Genomic DNA, 14,340 nt, shown 5'->3' with positions numbered 1-14,340 from the left:
CAGGCTGTGCTGAGGCAGCCGGGAGCAGCCTGGCCGCTCTGTCACTGCTACTTGGCAGGACTGGGGAGGAGGAGAGAGGATGGGGACAGGGATGGGGACAGGGATGGGGATGGGATGGTCATGGTCATGAGTACAGGGATAGAGATGGAGATCAGGACAGGGATGGGGATAGGCATGGGAACAGGGACAGGGATGGGGATGGGGACAGGAAAGGGGAAGGGGGTGGGATTGGGGATTGGTATGGGGATGGGGACAAGAATGGGAATAGGAATGAAGACAGGGACTGAGATGGGGACAGGGATGGGGACGGAGATAGGGATGGGAATGGGAATGAGGATGGGGAGGGGAGTGGGGACAAGGATGGGGAGGGGCATGGTGGTGGGAATGGAGACTGCGGTGGGGATAGGCAGGCATCATGCAGCAAGAAGCTTTAGGAGCTGATGCTGAGGCTGCAATGGGAGATCCTGAGACATGAATGTGCCACAAACCCAAGCAGCCTCACGCCTCTTTTCCCCTTCTGTAACCTTCTTGCTTCCTTCCCCGGCCTGGTGTCCTGCCTGGCTGGGAGGGGATCACTCACCAGTGTTATCAGCACAACACCAGCGATGCACCAAGCACCTGCGCTGGCTCGTGGAGGGTGCCCACCCCAGGCCACTGGGTCAAGGAGGGAAAAATGAGCCCACAGAACAGCACAGCAGGTGCCCATTCTAGGCCATGGGGCTTGACCTGGAATGGGTGAGCGGCTGCCCAGGGCAGTGGAGCAAGAAGGTCCACACCGGGGCTTTCTGCCTCTCCCCTCCCAGCCTGAGGCTCAGGAAAGAGCCCATGGCTGCATGATGGGCCCAGAGGATCAACCGCCTAAAGAGGGAGATGACATAACCTTCCTGTCAGGAAGGCTCGGAGGTGTTAGAAAGAGGTTGGGGGACCAGTTAATCTCTTTAGTGAATTAGAACCAGAAGCCAGGGGCTTAAACCATAGCCAGGGAGATGGAAGTTACAGAGGTTTATAATGATGTGGCCTTGGGAGACATCCGTGCCTGTTATCAGCTCGGTTCTGGGTTAATAATACACAGAATCAGGGAGGACCTTGGTGTCAAAAGCCCTTCCCATGCCAGCAAGCCCATATTCATGGTGCAGTGGACAGCGTGGCAGGGATGCAGATGAATGGTCCTGGCTCCTTCAAATGATCAAATAGCTGAAGATAGTTGAAGGAGCAAAGCACTGGGGTCTTGCAGGTCTCCGGGCTGCCGGTATCCTTTCCTGGGGTCAGCTCCCAGGAGGGGGACCCTGGCCAGGCCGGGCACCTACTCTTCAGCCCACTGCAAACCACGGTGGCTAGAGGAAGTGCCGGTGAGCCCTTCCTGGCACTGGGGAGATGGGGGGGGAGGCTGAGAGCAGCCTACAGCTTCGACTGCCCCAGTTTAATTTGCTGCCAAATGTGTGTCACCACCCCCAGAATCGTGGCTGGGGGCCGGGAGGCTGCACAGAAGCTGTGGCAGCTCATTCCTGCCACTCTGCACCAGCCACTGTGGCCTGGGGGTGCTCTGAGCCCAGGGGAGGCTGGGCTGGCCCATGGCCACCAGACAGGGCTGCAGCCGTGTGAGCCATGGCTGAGGAAAACAGTGCCCTGGATTGCATTGCCTAAACTCCGCCAAACTTGCCAGCTGCAAGGAGAGAAAGTGAGACAGGAAAATCAGGACAGCCTTTGTGTTTAGACCAGGCCATCAGGGACTGGGGCTCAAAGGGAAAAAAAAAACTCTTTATAGAAATTCTTTTATCTCAGGAAGCTCCTGAATATCATATTTCGTGCCGTTTATTTGTACTGCTGATTAGAGCCGTTACAGCATACACACACACACACACACACACACACACACACACACACACACACTTGCACACAAATTGGATGGTGTAGAGAAGCTGGTGACAAACTCTTCATTTTTAAGAGAAAGACAAAGAAAAAGAGCAAGAGGGAAGGACAGAGCCTGCTTATCTTGAAGGAGATATTCCTGGGAAAGGAGGGGATAGCAGGGCACAGAATAAACCAGGGTGCAGTGCTGGGGGGCCCAAATGCCCAGCCTGTCCCCCTCCAGCCCTGGAGGATGCCCTGGGTGGCAAGGTGGCACTGGGTTCAGAGGGTGAGCTGAGTTCTCTGGAAACCCTGCCCTGCAAATCACCCGGACCCATTACAGTGTAACTGGGGTCCTGCTGGGGATGGAGGACTGGGTGGCCTGTGCTCAGAGGAGGTTTTGCAGGCAGCACTGTTGCCCCATGAGCAGCAGGCTGCTGGCTGAGCAGGAGGGCAGGGCTGGTGCCCTGCAGATGAGTCCCACACGAGCATGCTCAGGACCTGGCCATGTCGGGGTGGTCAGAGATGTCTGCAGGGCTCCACAAGTCTCACACAGTGGTTTCAGCCTCTCCTGCCCCAGACATCGGCGGTTTCAGCCTCTCCTCCCCTGGGTATCGCAGCTGGAGAAGGAGGGAGCAGAGTGCCAGGGATGCTGCACCCCAGAAGCAGCTGCGTTCTGGGGCAGGGCACAGGGGCCCATGAGCGTGGGGGGAAATCAGACCCTCTCAGCGCTCCACGCCTCTGAGACTCTGCAGGCATGACCCAGTGCGCCCGGGGCTGTGAGCACACATGGGTCCTGGCAGCTTGATGCTTCACCACCATCTTGTTTCGGAGAAAGACTCTCGGACTAACTGCTCCAGCAGCAGTGTCTTCTCATGCACAAGGTGGGTACCCGCTGCCCTCCATCCCGTGGCCCCAGGGACAGAGTCAACATGGGAGGGGTTTCACACTACGTTCTTCAGCATCTGAGTGCTGCTGTTGTGGCATCTCCCTCGACAGAACAACCCTGATGGGCTCCAGCCTGGAGATTACCTGTGGTCAAGCTACCCTTGGGCTGACAGATTCCCATGGGAGTGCCCCAGATCTGTGGGATTCTGTGGGACCTGCCCCCCAAACTGTGCTCCTTTGCCACAAGATGCTGTTCTGGAGTCAGCCTCAATGCATGCAGCCTGAGATCAGGGCACCTTCCTCTCCAGCACCCCACTGCCGGGCCCTTCGCAGGTCTTTCCAGCCTTATAAATGCTTCATGACACTGCACGGGAGCAGTGCAACAGGAGGAGAGGAGCCAAATCTTTGGAAGGCACCTCTGGGAGCAAGGGAGAAAGGTCGGGGGCGTGAGTCCAAGATGCTTGGTGTTGGCAGGGGGCTTGCACCTGTGGCTGGGGGCTACGTGCTGCCACCCAGGTACCTGACCAGGACCTGGAGCTACGTCCTGACACAGGACCCAGGGTGGCGGGAGTCCTTGGGAGCTGCTGAGGCTGAGAGCAACTCTTGCCTTTCCAGACAGCCTTGCAGAGGCCCCCAGCCTGCCGGGAGCAGAGCAGGGAAACTGAGGCACTTGTCCGACATCTGAAGGGCCCCCAGGGTCCTGGCTCTGGGCAGGAAGGGCCATGGCAGAGCCATGGGGCTCAGCTGCAGGGCACTTGACGATTGCTGGCTAGGAGGGAAGCATGCCATGGTGTGCAGGGGGAATGGTCCCAGAGAGGGTTAACCAGCAGGTGATGGGGTAGAGGGATGGAGGGCTAATGGTCTTGGAGAGGGGTAATCTGGGGGCCAGCAGGTCCTGAGGCCAAAGGGATGCAGGGGAAATGGTCCTAGAGAGGGTTAACTTGTCTCTTGTGGGCTCCTGGCCGGGGTGGGAGGATGCCAGGGAGGGTTAGCCCTAGCGGGGGCCACAAGGAGAAACAAGGTGGGGCCAAGATAAGGAGCCCAAGTCCCTGCCCGCAGAGTTCCTCTTTGTCGGAGGCGGTTTCTTGCCAGAGCTGAGAATCTCACAAAGCCGAGCGCACGCCCCCCTCGGCCGGTCACATCTCTCCTCCTCTCCCCACTGTCTCCCCGCCACCCTGGGGAGCCCCGATCACCCCCCAGCAGCCAGCAGCCCAGCTGGGCAGACACAGGGACACCATATTCTTTTATTTCTTTATTTATGTGTTTCTCAGGAATAAGGTGACTACTAGAGGTGACTAAACTCGTCGCGCACCCCCCGGCCAGCCCCGTGCGGAGGGGAGTCATTAAAACGGAGCAACAAAAGGCAGGAGGCGGAGGTGAGCAGCGGGGGGTGGGGGGGGGGCGCGGCAGCCGCGGCGGAGCGGGAGGGGGCCTCGAACTCGTGCCTCCACGGGCGCCGGGGCGGGGCGGGGCGCCCGGGGGCGGGGATATGCAAATCGCGCCGCGGAGCCCCATGGCGAGCGCACGGGCTGCGGCGCGCAGTCGGAGCCGGGAGCCGGGAGTCGCCGCCGCCGCCGCCGCCGCCGCTCCGCCGCAGCCCCGTTCTGCCGCCGCGCCGCGCCCCGCCCCGGCGCGCCGCGCCCCGCCGAGCCCCGGCGCAACCTCGGGGCGCGGGGGGCGGGGGCGCTTTCTTTGGCGTGGGGTGCTAGGTCCCGGCGCGGATCCATGGGCCGGGGGGCGCGGCGGTAGTCGCGGCAGCGGCATGGCGGGGGGCCGCGGAGGGGAGGTGCGGCGCTAAGTCCTGCCGAGCAGAGCTCCGGTGCTCGGCTCCCGCCCTTCCTCGCCTCTGCCCTTGCTGTCGCCGCTGGGATTCCCGAGCCGGGCGACCTGTGGCCCCGCAAAGGTAAGTCCCAGCGGGGGAGGGGGTGGAGGGCGGCTGCGAGTGGCGCTGCAACTGTGATTATTGCGACTGTCGCCGGCGCAGCGAGTCCCTGGCCGGAGGGTCGCCCGGAGTAAACTTTCTGCCTTTTTGAACTCGCCTGCTGCCACCGAAGCTTCCCCGGCTGGGACCCGAACACGAGGTCCGATGGGCGGCCCGGGGATCGGCCCCGCGCCGGGCTCCCTGCTACCCGCGCCGGGCTCCCTGCCACCCACGCCAGGCTCTGGGGCGGCTGCATCCCCAGTGTTCCCCTAGCGCCCTGTCCCACCACCCGCCAGTGTCCCGTCCCCCTGCCCACTGGTGTCCCGAATGCCTTGTTGCACTGCACACCCGTGTCGCCCAGTGCCCTGTCCCACTGCTCACCAGTGTCCCCAGTAGCCTGTGCCCTGTCCTGCTGCCCACCACTGTCCCCCAGTGCTGCATACCCCTGTCTCCCAGTGCCCCATCCCACTGCTCACCAGTGTCCCCAGTACCTTATGCCCTGTCTTGCCCACCAGTACCCTGTCCACCTCCTCTGTGCCAGCTCCAAGGTGGCTGGGCTGGGGGGCTGGCATGTGGGGTCCAGGCTGATTGCCATGGGGCTTATGCCCCTGGTCTGGAGTAGTGCTGTGCCTGCGTGGACCCTGCCACTGGTCTGGTCCCACTGCTGTGCCTGCGTGGTGTAGGGTTGTTGTTGGTGGGGTTATCCCCGCCTGGATCCAGCAGCACTGCAGGGCACTTGCCAGACCCTGGGCTTGGCCTCTGAGAGGGGCAGTCTGGGTGGGGGCCCTGCTGGCACCCCCTGCCCAGACGCCCAGCATCGGGCAAGTGTGCCCCAGCCCTGCTTGGTCGCTTGGGTTTTCTCTCAGCACCCGGGGAGGGGACTGGAGGACCCTGCTGCTGAGGGATTGCTGGGGCACGGTGTGGGCATGGGGCGCTTGGGAGGGAAGCTGGCACATAGAGCCCTCAGTGGCACCACACTGGAGGGAGGGTCCTGAACCGCTTGCTTGGCGAGCCCCCCGTGCCCACGGTGGGGGGCCTGGGACTACCAGGAGGGCAGTGGCTGCCAGCACAGGTGGGTGCCCAGCATGCTGGGGAGTGGGTGCCTGGGGTGCGCGGGTGGGCTGCCAGCTGCTGGAGACCCCATGGCCTGGGAGCAGACAGCATGGGGTGGCCAAATCCCTGCTCGGAGCTGGGCAGCTGATGGGAAATCCTGCCCCAAGCCCCAGCGCCAGCAGGGCTGGAGGCTCAGGCTGGGAGGATTAAAAGAGCAAGGAATGCCTTGGGCTGGGGGAGCACCGGGACCAGTTCCTCTGGGAGGAGGCCAGACATGCTCAGAGGGCCAGCACAAGGGTTAAAGGCGGCGCGAAGTTGTGCAAAGTTATTTGTTGGGTCCGAGGGGCTGCAGTGATTTTTTTCGCTGATGTCATTGTGTGTGTGGATGCCTTTAGTCATGAAGTGGGGAATAGCTCCCCTCTTATTCCTGATCCTGTGGCTTGCTTTTTCTCCCTAAACATTTCCTGTTCTCTAAGCTCATTCTTTAGACGGCTTAGACAACGCGCGCGCACACACAGCCCTACCTACAAATGGCCAAGGCACACACAACGCACCCCCTCTGTGAGGGGGTCTCAATTGCAGAAAGGAGTTCCTATTACAGCTGAGAAAGCCCTCTTCCCCTAATTGCTTCATCTTGGAAATGTTTTACCTAATCTTTATTGTCGAGACCAGGGTGGGGGGATAATGCTGACTGTTATTTTGATCCTCCTTTACCTTTTTGAATCGGCACCAACAATGAAAGAAATGGCCAAACTTTAATTTTTGTTGTTTTAAATGTCAAATGGTTCCCCTCTGCTCCAAGGGAGGAATGTGGCCTGATACACTGTGAAAAAACAGCCTCCCCGGAGCACTGGAGTTTCCAGTTTCCCCGGAGTGCAAATGATACTGGAGATAAAGATTTCCTGGCCAAGGTGTATTTGAATGGACTATTTCCCCTTTGCTGCCTTGAAATTTGCCGCTTCTTGCCCAGCCTTAGATGCTCTCCTCTTTCTTCTTTCCTTCTGCTCTGTTTTCTTGCAGTCCCTTTCCTCCCCTCCTTTCCGTGCGTTCTCTTCTTTCCCCTCCTCTCCCTCTTTTCCTTTGTTTGCCATCTCGCTCCCTGTCTCTGACGCGTACACGGCTCCATCCAAATGCAATAGTGGGATTTGCCAGAATTATTTCCCAAGGCTGCTGGGGGGTTTATTTAACTGCAACCAACTGTAGTTTTGGATGGCGGGGTAATTTGGGTCTTGGGCTCTCCCGGCTCCAGAAGGCACAGCGTTAATGCAAAGGCCAGAGCCTGGGAACGGGAAGGAGGGCGGGGGGAAGCTTGGAAGAGGAGCGAATGCCAGCACAATAGAGCAGATCTGGGTGTGCGCATGGGGAGAAGAGCAAATCTAAATATTTACTGACTCCAAAGGCGATAGCGAGAAAAATATTGAGCCCTGGGGAACAGCAGTTCCTCAGTGCTCCGTGTCTTGCCCCACTGCTCAGGGAAGTGCCTAGCTCACAGGGCTGCGTCCCCTCCTGCTGGTAGCCGCTTAGCTGTTCCTCCTGACTCACCTTCTTACCCATACCCTGCTTGGGGTAAAAGTCAGAGAAGTGGGTGCCATCTGTGCCCAAGGAGGAATTGAACTGGTGGCTGCTGTGGTGTTGCCACCATGATGGGAAGAGCCAAGGCCAGGTGGGATACAGGGAGAGCCCAAATGCGTGGGGTGTGAAGTCACTTCCATGTGCGCCCTTCATTGCGGTGGCAGTCAGCACAGGGCAGCTTGCAGCCCATTTCTCAGGGTGCCTCTCAGGCCATGGGGAGTTGGGCTTGAAGGGCTCTGCGGGGCCTGCCGTGGCATTTTCAGGACCTCCCCGCTCCCGGTATGGCAGGCGCCTTCGTGCCTCTTGGGCCCTGGGCAGGTTTGTGCAGTGGCGGTTGGGAGAGCCGCAGCTGCGAAGGGTATGTCCCCATGGGGATGTAAATACAGGGACCCGTCTGGCACAGCATGGTGGCAGGCAGCATCTGTCCCCACCACGCAGAGCCCGTTTGGCTCAGCTTGCTAAGCTCTCCCCAAATGATCAAGCCCTACATGGTACCATGCAACCCTCCTGCAGTGCATCTCCACTCTGATGTGGTTTAAAGGCCACATGCTCCATCAGAGCTTAGGGGACAGGAGGGATTCCCACCACGCATCTCCTCCAAAATCCTGCCTTAAACCCAAGATCTGGAGCCCCAGGGGATGATGCTTGAGAGCCTAGGCCTGCTTCAGGAGGGGGAGGTGGGCCAGAAGGGACTGGTCCCTCTCCAGGGTCTGCACGGAGGGGCAGACTGGGGCACTGCGCCCAACATGCTGAGCCAGGGTGCGTGTGTGGCTTGCTGGAGGCAGCTTGGCGGGCTCTGCTCTGTGACGGAGCCCCAGGGAGTCCAGCTGCCTGGCACACAAGCAGGGTTTTTTCTTCCTCCTTTATTTATTAAAAAAAAAAAAATTTTTTTTTTTTTTTGTTCGTTCTTGGAATAATGAAGTCCAGATTTCCCTCATGCTGGAAAGATTTGGTCCCGGCTCTGCTTGCTGTGTCTCCGCTCGGGGCTGGGAGGAGATGTGGGGTAGCAGGGGTGGGGGATGAGCCATTGAGCCTTGTCTGGCTATTTGGGCAGGGGGAGCCAGCCTAGCAGTGATGCTGCAAATAGGGTGGGCTGCCATGGGGTGGGCAGAGGAGGGAGCCTTCTCACCTGGGCAAAGCTCGCTTGGGTCAGCAAAGGAGTGTGGTGCAACATTGCTGTCTGCGGCACTGCGTGGGCTTGGCCTGGTGCCCACAGCTGGAGGTGAGGCCAGACCCTCCACAGGCAGCTCATGTCCTCCAGCCCCCCAATCTCTGTCCCTCGCCTCCAGCCCATGGAGTGGGGTTTTGTGGGGACCCCCCACCCCAGTCTGGCTCCTAGCCCTTCTTGGAGAAGGGTGTGTGCTGACAGATGAGCCCTGGGCCCGGATCAAGGAGCTCAGTGGTGAGGTGTAGGGCTTATACCCCCTTCGGTGGGGGAGGGCACAGGTAACCCCTCATTCTCCAGGGAGTGGGTGCAGCAATTCTGACCTGCGATCAGGGCAGGGTTTCAGCAGGTCTGCAGATTCCCCCTCCAGGCTCATAGTTCCACTAGAGGCAGCTTTTGGGAGGAGGTCTGTGCAGGATGGGGGCATCCTGTGTGTTGGGTCTGTCTACCTGGCACAGTTACATCCTGGGGCATCCCTACCCAAACTGATGTCTCTCCCTCTTGTGCCCCCTCTGGCAGGCTTGGCCCCTCCCAGACTCCCTTTGGACTTGGGACTTAGGCACGTGCCCACCATGCCCGTGGTTGGTGTTCTCCTCTGGGTCACCCTGCTGACTCTGGGTTGGCGGGCCACCCACGCCAAGGACTACGTCTTTGCCACCCCGAGGGTGCAGCTCTCCTTCAAAGGTAAGATCCCATCTGCTCCTCAGAGCAGGATTTGGGGATTGGAGCAGGCGTTGGGCCCCCTTATGGGGGTGGGGGGAGATTCCTGCACCCACAGCCGCTTCCAGGGCCACCTTAGTCCAGGCTGGTCTTTCCTCCTTTCACCTGGGGGCATTAGCGGGTTGCTCCCTCTGCCGTCACTCTGGACAGCAGGGAAGAAATCTCAGCGTGGATCCAGGTCCCTACCTGCGTGAGCTCCCAGTCCATTCTCCCTCCCAATCCAGGGGACTGGGAGCCTGCCCAGCCCATCCAATATGCTTCCCCTCGTGGGTGGGTGGCTCAGTGGCTCTCTCCATCTGGAGATACTCTGCGTCAAGTTGCAGGGAGCTTTCCTGTGAGCGCCAGAGTCGAGCACAGCAACTGATGGTCCAGACAGCAGCTTGATGCGGCACCCGACCCCCGAGCTGGTATTAATGCCTGGGAGCTGGCAGGGAGCCGGGAAGAGGAGGGAAGGATGCGTTGATGGGGGAAGGGAGTTAACCCTTTGGTACCGGGGCATCTGGATGTCTCTGGACCCATGGAGAAGGATGTAATGGGGTGGTCTGGCCATGGGAGCCATGGGGTGCATGTGGGTTGAGGGGTATCTGGCAGTAGGCAGATTGAACTATCGGAAACTGAAATATCAGAGCTGTTCCTGGACCCAAAGAGTGACGGGGGTGGGGTTGGAGGGACCATTGTGGAGGTTTGGGTTGCAAAACGAGGAGCAGAACAGAAGTTGTGCCCACTGGCATTGTCAGCAGCAGGGTCTGCTAGCGTATTCAGATCCCGTTGTCTCTCTGGGGCCTGCCACACTTGCTGCCAGGCCCTGGAGCTGGCTGCCTGCTGCTGACCTGTGCGTTTGGATGCCTCCCAGGCCAGGGCCACTTGTGAAAAGGGTGGCAGGCACGTGAAGGTTCATGCTGGCTTTGTGTGTGCCTTTTGCCTGCTGTTGAGATGATGTGAGAGGTGTGCCGCTGCAGGAGCACCAGGTGCTGAATGGAGAGGTGTTAGGACCCAGGACACATGGGCTTTCCTCCCTGATCCCAAGTCTTCTGGGGAGATCTTGAGTCAAATTCCTCTCCTGTGTGTGGCACAGTTTGTCCCCACCCTGTTTCTCCCATTTAGACTGTGAGTCTCCCTGTACCCTGGCCCAGCACCTGGTGGGACTGCGGGGCCCCCCAAAAGTGACTTCTCACATTCCAGCCAGTGGCCAAGATCTGGATGTGAAGCACTGAGAACCAGCGTTTGGGCATGGGTGCAAATCTGGCCCACCTTCACCTCTGTGTCTGCAGGCTGAAGCAGGGTTATATGATCTGGTGGGCACTTTCAGGATGTGTGGTAGAGGAGATGCAGAGGCACAAAGGTTTTGGAGCAGGGGCAGTGAGAGGCTTTGAGGAGGGTTGTGTCTGCTCCCTCGCTGACTGCCAGCCTACTGTGAGAGTTGAGGAAGGTTCTGTGCCAGTTGCGCACCTGCTTTTCTATTGCCAGCTGGGCCTTGCCGTGAGATCTTGCCATGACTTTGCCCTCCAGATTTCATACTAGATTTGGCACCAGTGGCCCAGGGATGTGAATTCATGAGGGAGCTGGTGGGAGAGGCGATCACACAAGTGGAGTTCAGTGTGGCATCTTCAGTCTGGCAGAGCTCAGCAGAAAGGGACCTGGATGCTGACTGCAAATTCAGCAAGGACAAGGGGGGAAGGGAGAGCTGCTAGAGTTAAAAGCTGGTCTCTGTACGAAAATCAATAGTATGAAGAGGATGGGGCAAGTTCAGGCTGGAAACGAGTGAGTGGTTTCTGCCCATTGGAGGAGGAGCTGGGCTGGCTGATGCAGGCACACCAGCAAATGGGGTCCTGGAGCACCTTGTTTAGTTTGGGATGCCATGCTTGTCCAGGCCAGCTATCCAAGTGTTGCAGTAGTTGGTTTTTGCTTTGACAGGTAAACTGGAAGGGTTTTGGGGCGCTGCCAAAGCAAGTCCAGGGTGTTCAGCCCCTCAGAAGTTACTGCTGCTGTTTTCTGCATATGGATGTGTACCTCATGCAAACACAGGGGCAGAAATGGATCTGGGAGACTGTTCAAGAGCATGTTCCCCAACATGGTTTTCCCCCATATCGGTGCACGGGTGCTGTTGTCCTTCCTCATGTGAAGACGGTGCATCAGTGCAATGGGCATTTGAAATGTCTCATGGGCATTTGAAATGTCTCATGGCCTGCTGTTAGAATGACTGCATTGGTGGTTAGGCTGGGGGCAGAATGCCCACAGGCTGTGAATGTCTCCTCTGAGCTGAGGGTTTCAGGGACGCGACTGGCTCTTGCTGCCCTTTGTGGCCCATAGCCCTGGCTGTGTAAGTCAGCATCGACCCTCAGGTCCCTACCTGGCAGAGAGAGACATTGTGCGGTTTGAGGAAGGGGGCCAAATTCACACAAGGCATAAACCAGCCCAGCTTCAGTCAGCTCTGCTCCGTGCAGGCAAGACAGGAGGCAAACCTCCCTGGAGAGGCAAGTGTGTGGTGGGAGCAGATTGTGGAGGAGAGCCTGAGTCTATGACTCTGCGATATGGGTCACACCCATAGTGTTCACGCTTATGCACACAGTGGGGAAACTTCCACCTGGAGATTGAGGTCTCAGCATGTGCATGCTGGAGTGCTGTACTCTGCTGTGGCATGTGGTGTGGGGCCATGCGGGACAAAGGGCTCTGCACTGACCGCTGGTCCCTCATGCTGTGGTAATCCCTTGGGTGGAACCAGCTTATACCATCCTGGGGATGCATGTGTTAATGCATGTCGCCATCCTGGAGCCACCCAGCATGCCCAGGGCAGTAGAATTAATTCCGGATAAGCATGGTTAGGCCTGGTATGCCGCAGGATTGTTTGCGCATGTTCAGCCCCAGCTCAGAGGACTGTTCCTCTCTCTGCATCTTGTGTTTGGTTCATCTCTTGCTGGCAGGGAGCCGTGGAGCTGGGCCACAGGAAGAGAAGGCAAAACTGGGTTGTTGGGTGAAAGCAGAGATCCCTGGCTGTGCCAAAGGGATGTAGGAGTGTCACACAAGTGACTTGGAGCCTGCGTTGGGGTCTCCAGCCTCTCCTTGTGCTCCCTTCTTCTGCCCTTTCCCATCCTACCTGCTGGCAGCAGTGCCCACTGCTCCCTGGGATTTCTTGGGACAGGTGCCCGCCTCTGTGCCTGGGGGCTCCTCCTGGTCTTGCTGCCAAGAGGCTGGATTTCATAGAGGAAAAAGGTGTGGTTTGTACTTCCATGTCCAGGAGAAATGTCTGTGGCTTGTTGCACAGGAGCACGTGGTGTCTAATGTGTCTGGGAAGAGAGATCTTGCTTGCTCCTTCTCTGGCTGTGCTTTTGCAGTGACTCCAGTCGATGAGAATTAGCCTTGGGTCTTCCCTAAGGGCTAGCTGGGACCAAGGAGCTGCAAAATGAGCTGTCTGTAAGCAGCTTTTACGAGTCAATAATCTGCATGCGTCTGTCTTGAAGCGATGGGGCTGAGAAACATGCCGAGGAAGAGTTCATCAATACAGGCTGGAAAGGCACTTCTCCCAGCCAGCCTAGCCCAATAACTTTGACTGGTTTTGGAGAAAGATTCCCCCCACCCCAAATCCCCCAGGGCAGGGCCGGACCATAGCACATAGCAGCAGCAGAGGGAGGTGATGGGAATGTTGGGGTGGGCTGCATAGTTCTGGGGGCGATGGGATGGCATGGTGCAGGCAGCTGCAACAGGGTCAAGGGCTCTGGGACACTTGTGTCATGAGTTGGGCTACGCTGTGCTGGCTGGGAGGAGTTGCCCACAGAGTGACAAGGCAGCAGGGATGAGTATGTGATGGCATGGGGGACTCAGACACAGGACATGTAGTGGCTGGGACAGAAGCAGAGCAGGGTCCAGCACCAGGACAGGCATGTGGACAGTGATGTTGACATGGCAGAAGGGATCCTGCTGGGGCAAGCCAGAGGCTTTGGGTGCACATCCCCATTATTGGCATTGCTCTGGCAGAAGTAGCCTTTGGCCAAGGCATTGCCATGTAGGACTGAGCCAGTTCTTCATTGCCTGGGCTGGACCTGATCCTGCATGGTGCTTGGGGAGGTGCAGATACCACTGAGCGCTTCCTGTGGGTGCTCTTCCTGGCTCCTGGTCAGGAGATGACCACAGGGCCACTGACAGCTTCTTCCTGGCCCCGCTCACTCCCGGCGGGGATGCCGGCGAAGGAGCCGCACTGAGCGGCTGACTCCCCCAGAAGCCTCAGCCTGGCTTGGACGTGGTGCCTGGAGCCCGGCCAGCCTCGGGAGCGTCTCTCAGTTTGTTTGCCTTACTTGTTATCGCTTACTCGAGGAGGAAGCGGAGTTTGTCGCAGGTCCCTGGGGCCTGCGTCATAGTCTACAAAATCAGATTGCGTTTGCAGTGGTTTAAGGAAAAGAGGAAAAAAAAAAAAAAAAAAAGGCAAAGCAGTGCAAAGGCTGCTGCATCAAGAGGCACTTGAGGGGCCAGATCCCATCTCCTTTGCCCTGGTGCTGGCCTGCAGTGGTGGGACAGGCAGGGTGCCCTGTGGCGTGGGGGACGAGGGTGGTGGCAAGGGGTGGGAGCTCTGCTCCCGGGAACAGACAGAGAGGGCAGGGAGCCCTGGGGCAGTGCTGGGCACTTTGCCACTGTTGCCTGCCCACGCTGAGGCATTGGAGCCAAGGCGGATCGCTTTCCCGAGGTCCTCGGGGATTTGGGGCAGCAGGTGATGGGGAAGGCAGGCAAGGGCTGGCCTGGCCTTGGCTTGAACCCTGTCTCTCCACGGCTTCCTCTTCTTGGGACTCGTTCAAAGGGCAGCTGTAGCGAGGAGCTCCCCGTGCTACACCCCCAGCTTGGCAGCCGTCTCCAGGGCTGCAGGCCCTGCTCTGCTCCCGTCCTTCCCTCCAGCTCCCCATGACCCTGGTGTTCCCGCTCATTCATGCTCAGGAGCATGAAGCCAGCTCCAAGGCCCTGTCCAGCCGTCCTCCCTCTCAAGGCTTTCCTGTCCGGGCGTCTCTCGTGGGCCGTGGTGGCTGGGAAAGGAAGATGGCCAGCATGGAAAGAACAGCATGATCCCCACCACTTCCCTGGAAGAGGGAGAGGCTGGGGAGTGGCTCTGTTTTGCCAACAGCTCTTCCCAGATCTCCGCTCAGCGCTAGCCAGAAATAGTGGATATTTTTAATCATCTTCTTGCTAACCA

General features: G+C 58.8%; 1 protein-coding gene across 3 annotated transcripts in view; it reads left to right on the top strand.

Moving 5' to 3' along the window:
- The first annotated feature begins 3,921 nt into the window (after positions 1–3,921).
- The window catches only part of SEMA3F (semaphorin 3F), a 40,740-nt gene continuing 30,321 nt past the window's right edge, over positions 3,922–14,340 (top strand). For 2 of the 3 annotated variants that reach the window (XM_067303683.1, XM_067303681.1), the window contains exons 1-2: positions 4,393–4,639; positions 8,967–9,131. In XM_067303683.1, coding sequence (XP_067159784.1) covers positions 9,020–9,131 — 112 coding nt within the window. In that variant the 5' untranslated portion in view covers positions 4,393–4,639; positions 8,967–9,019. Of the gene's footprint in view, positions 4,113–4,392; positions 4,640–8,966; positions 9,132–14,340 lie in introns of those variants that run through there. The other variant, XM_067303682.1, reaches the window with a different exon arrangement.

The sequence above is a fragment of the Apteryx mantelli genome, chromosome 12 (genome assembly GCF_036417845.1).
Source record: "Apteryx mantelli isolate bAptMan1 chromosome 12, bAptMan1.hap1, whole genome shotgun sequence".
In the NCBI taxonomy this organism is placed as follows: Eukaryota; Metazoa; Chordata; class Aves; order Apterygiformes; family Apterygidae; genus Apteryx; species Apteryx mantelli.
The sequence above is the reverse complement of the archived record's forward strand: the minus strand, read 5'-3'. Positions and strand labels throughout refer to the sequence as shown.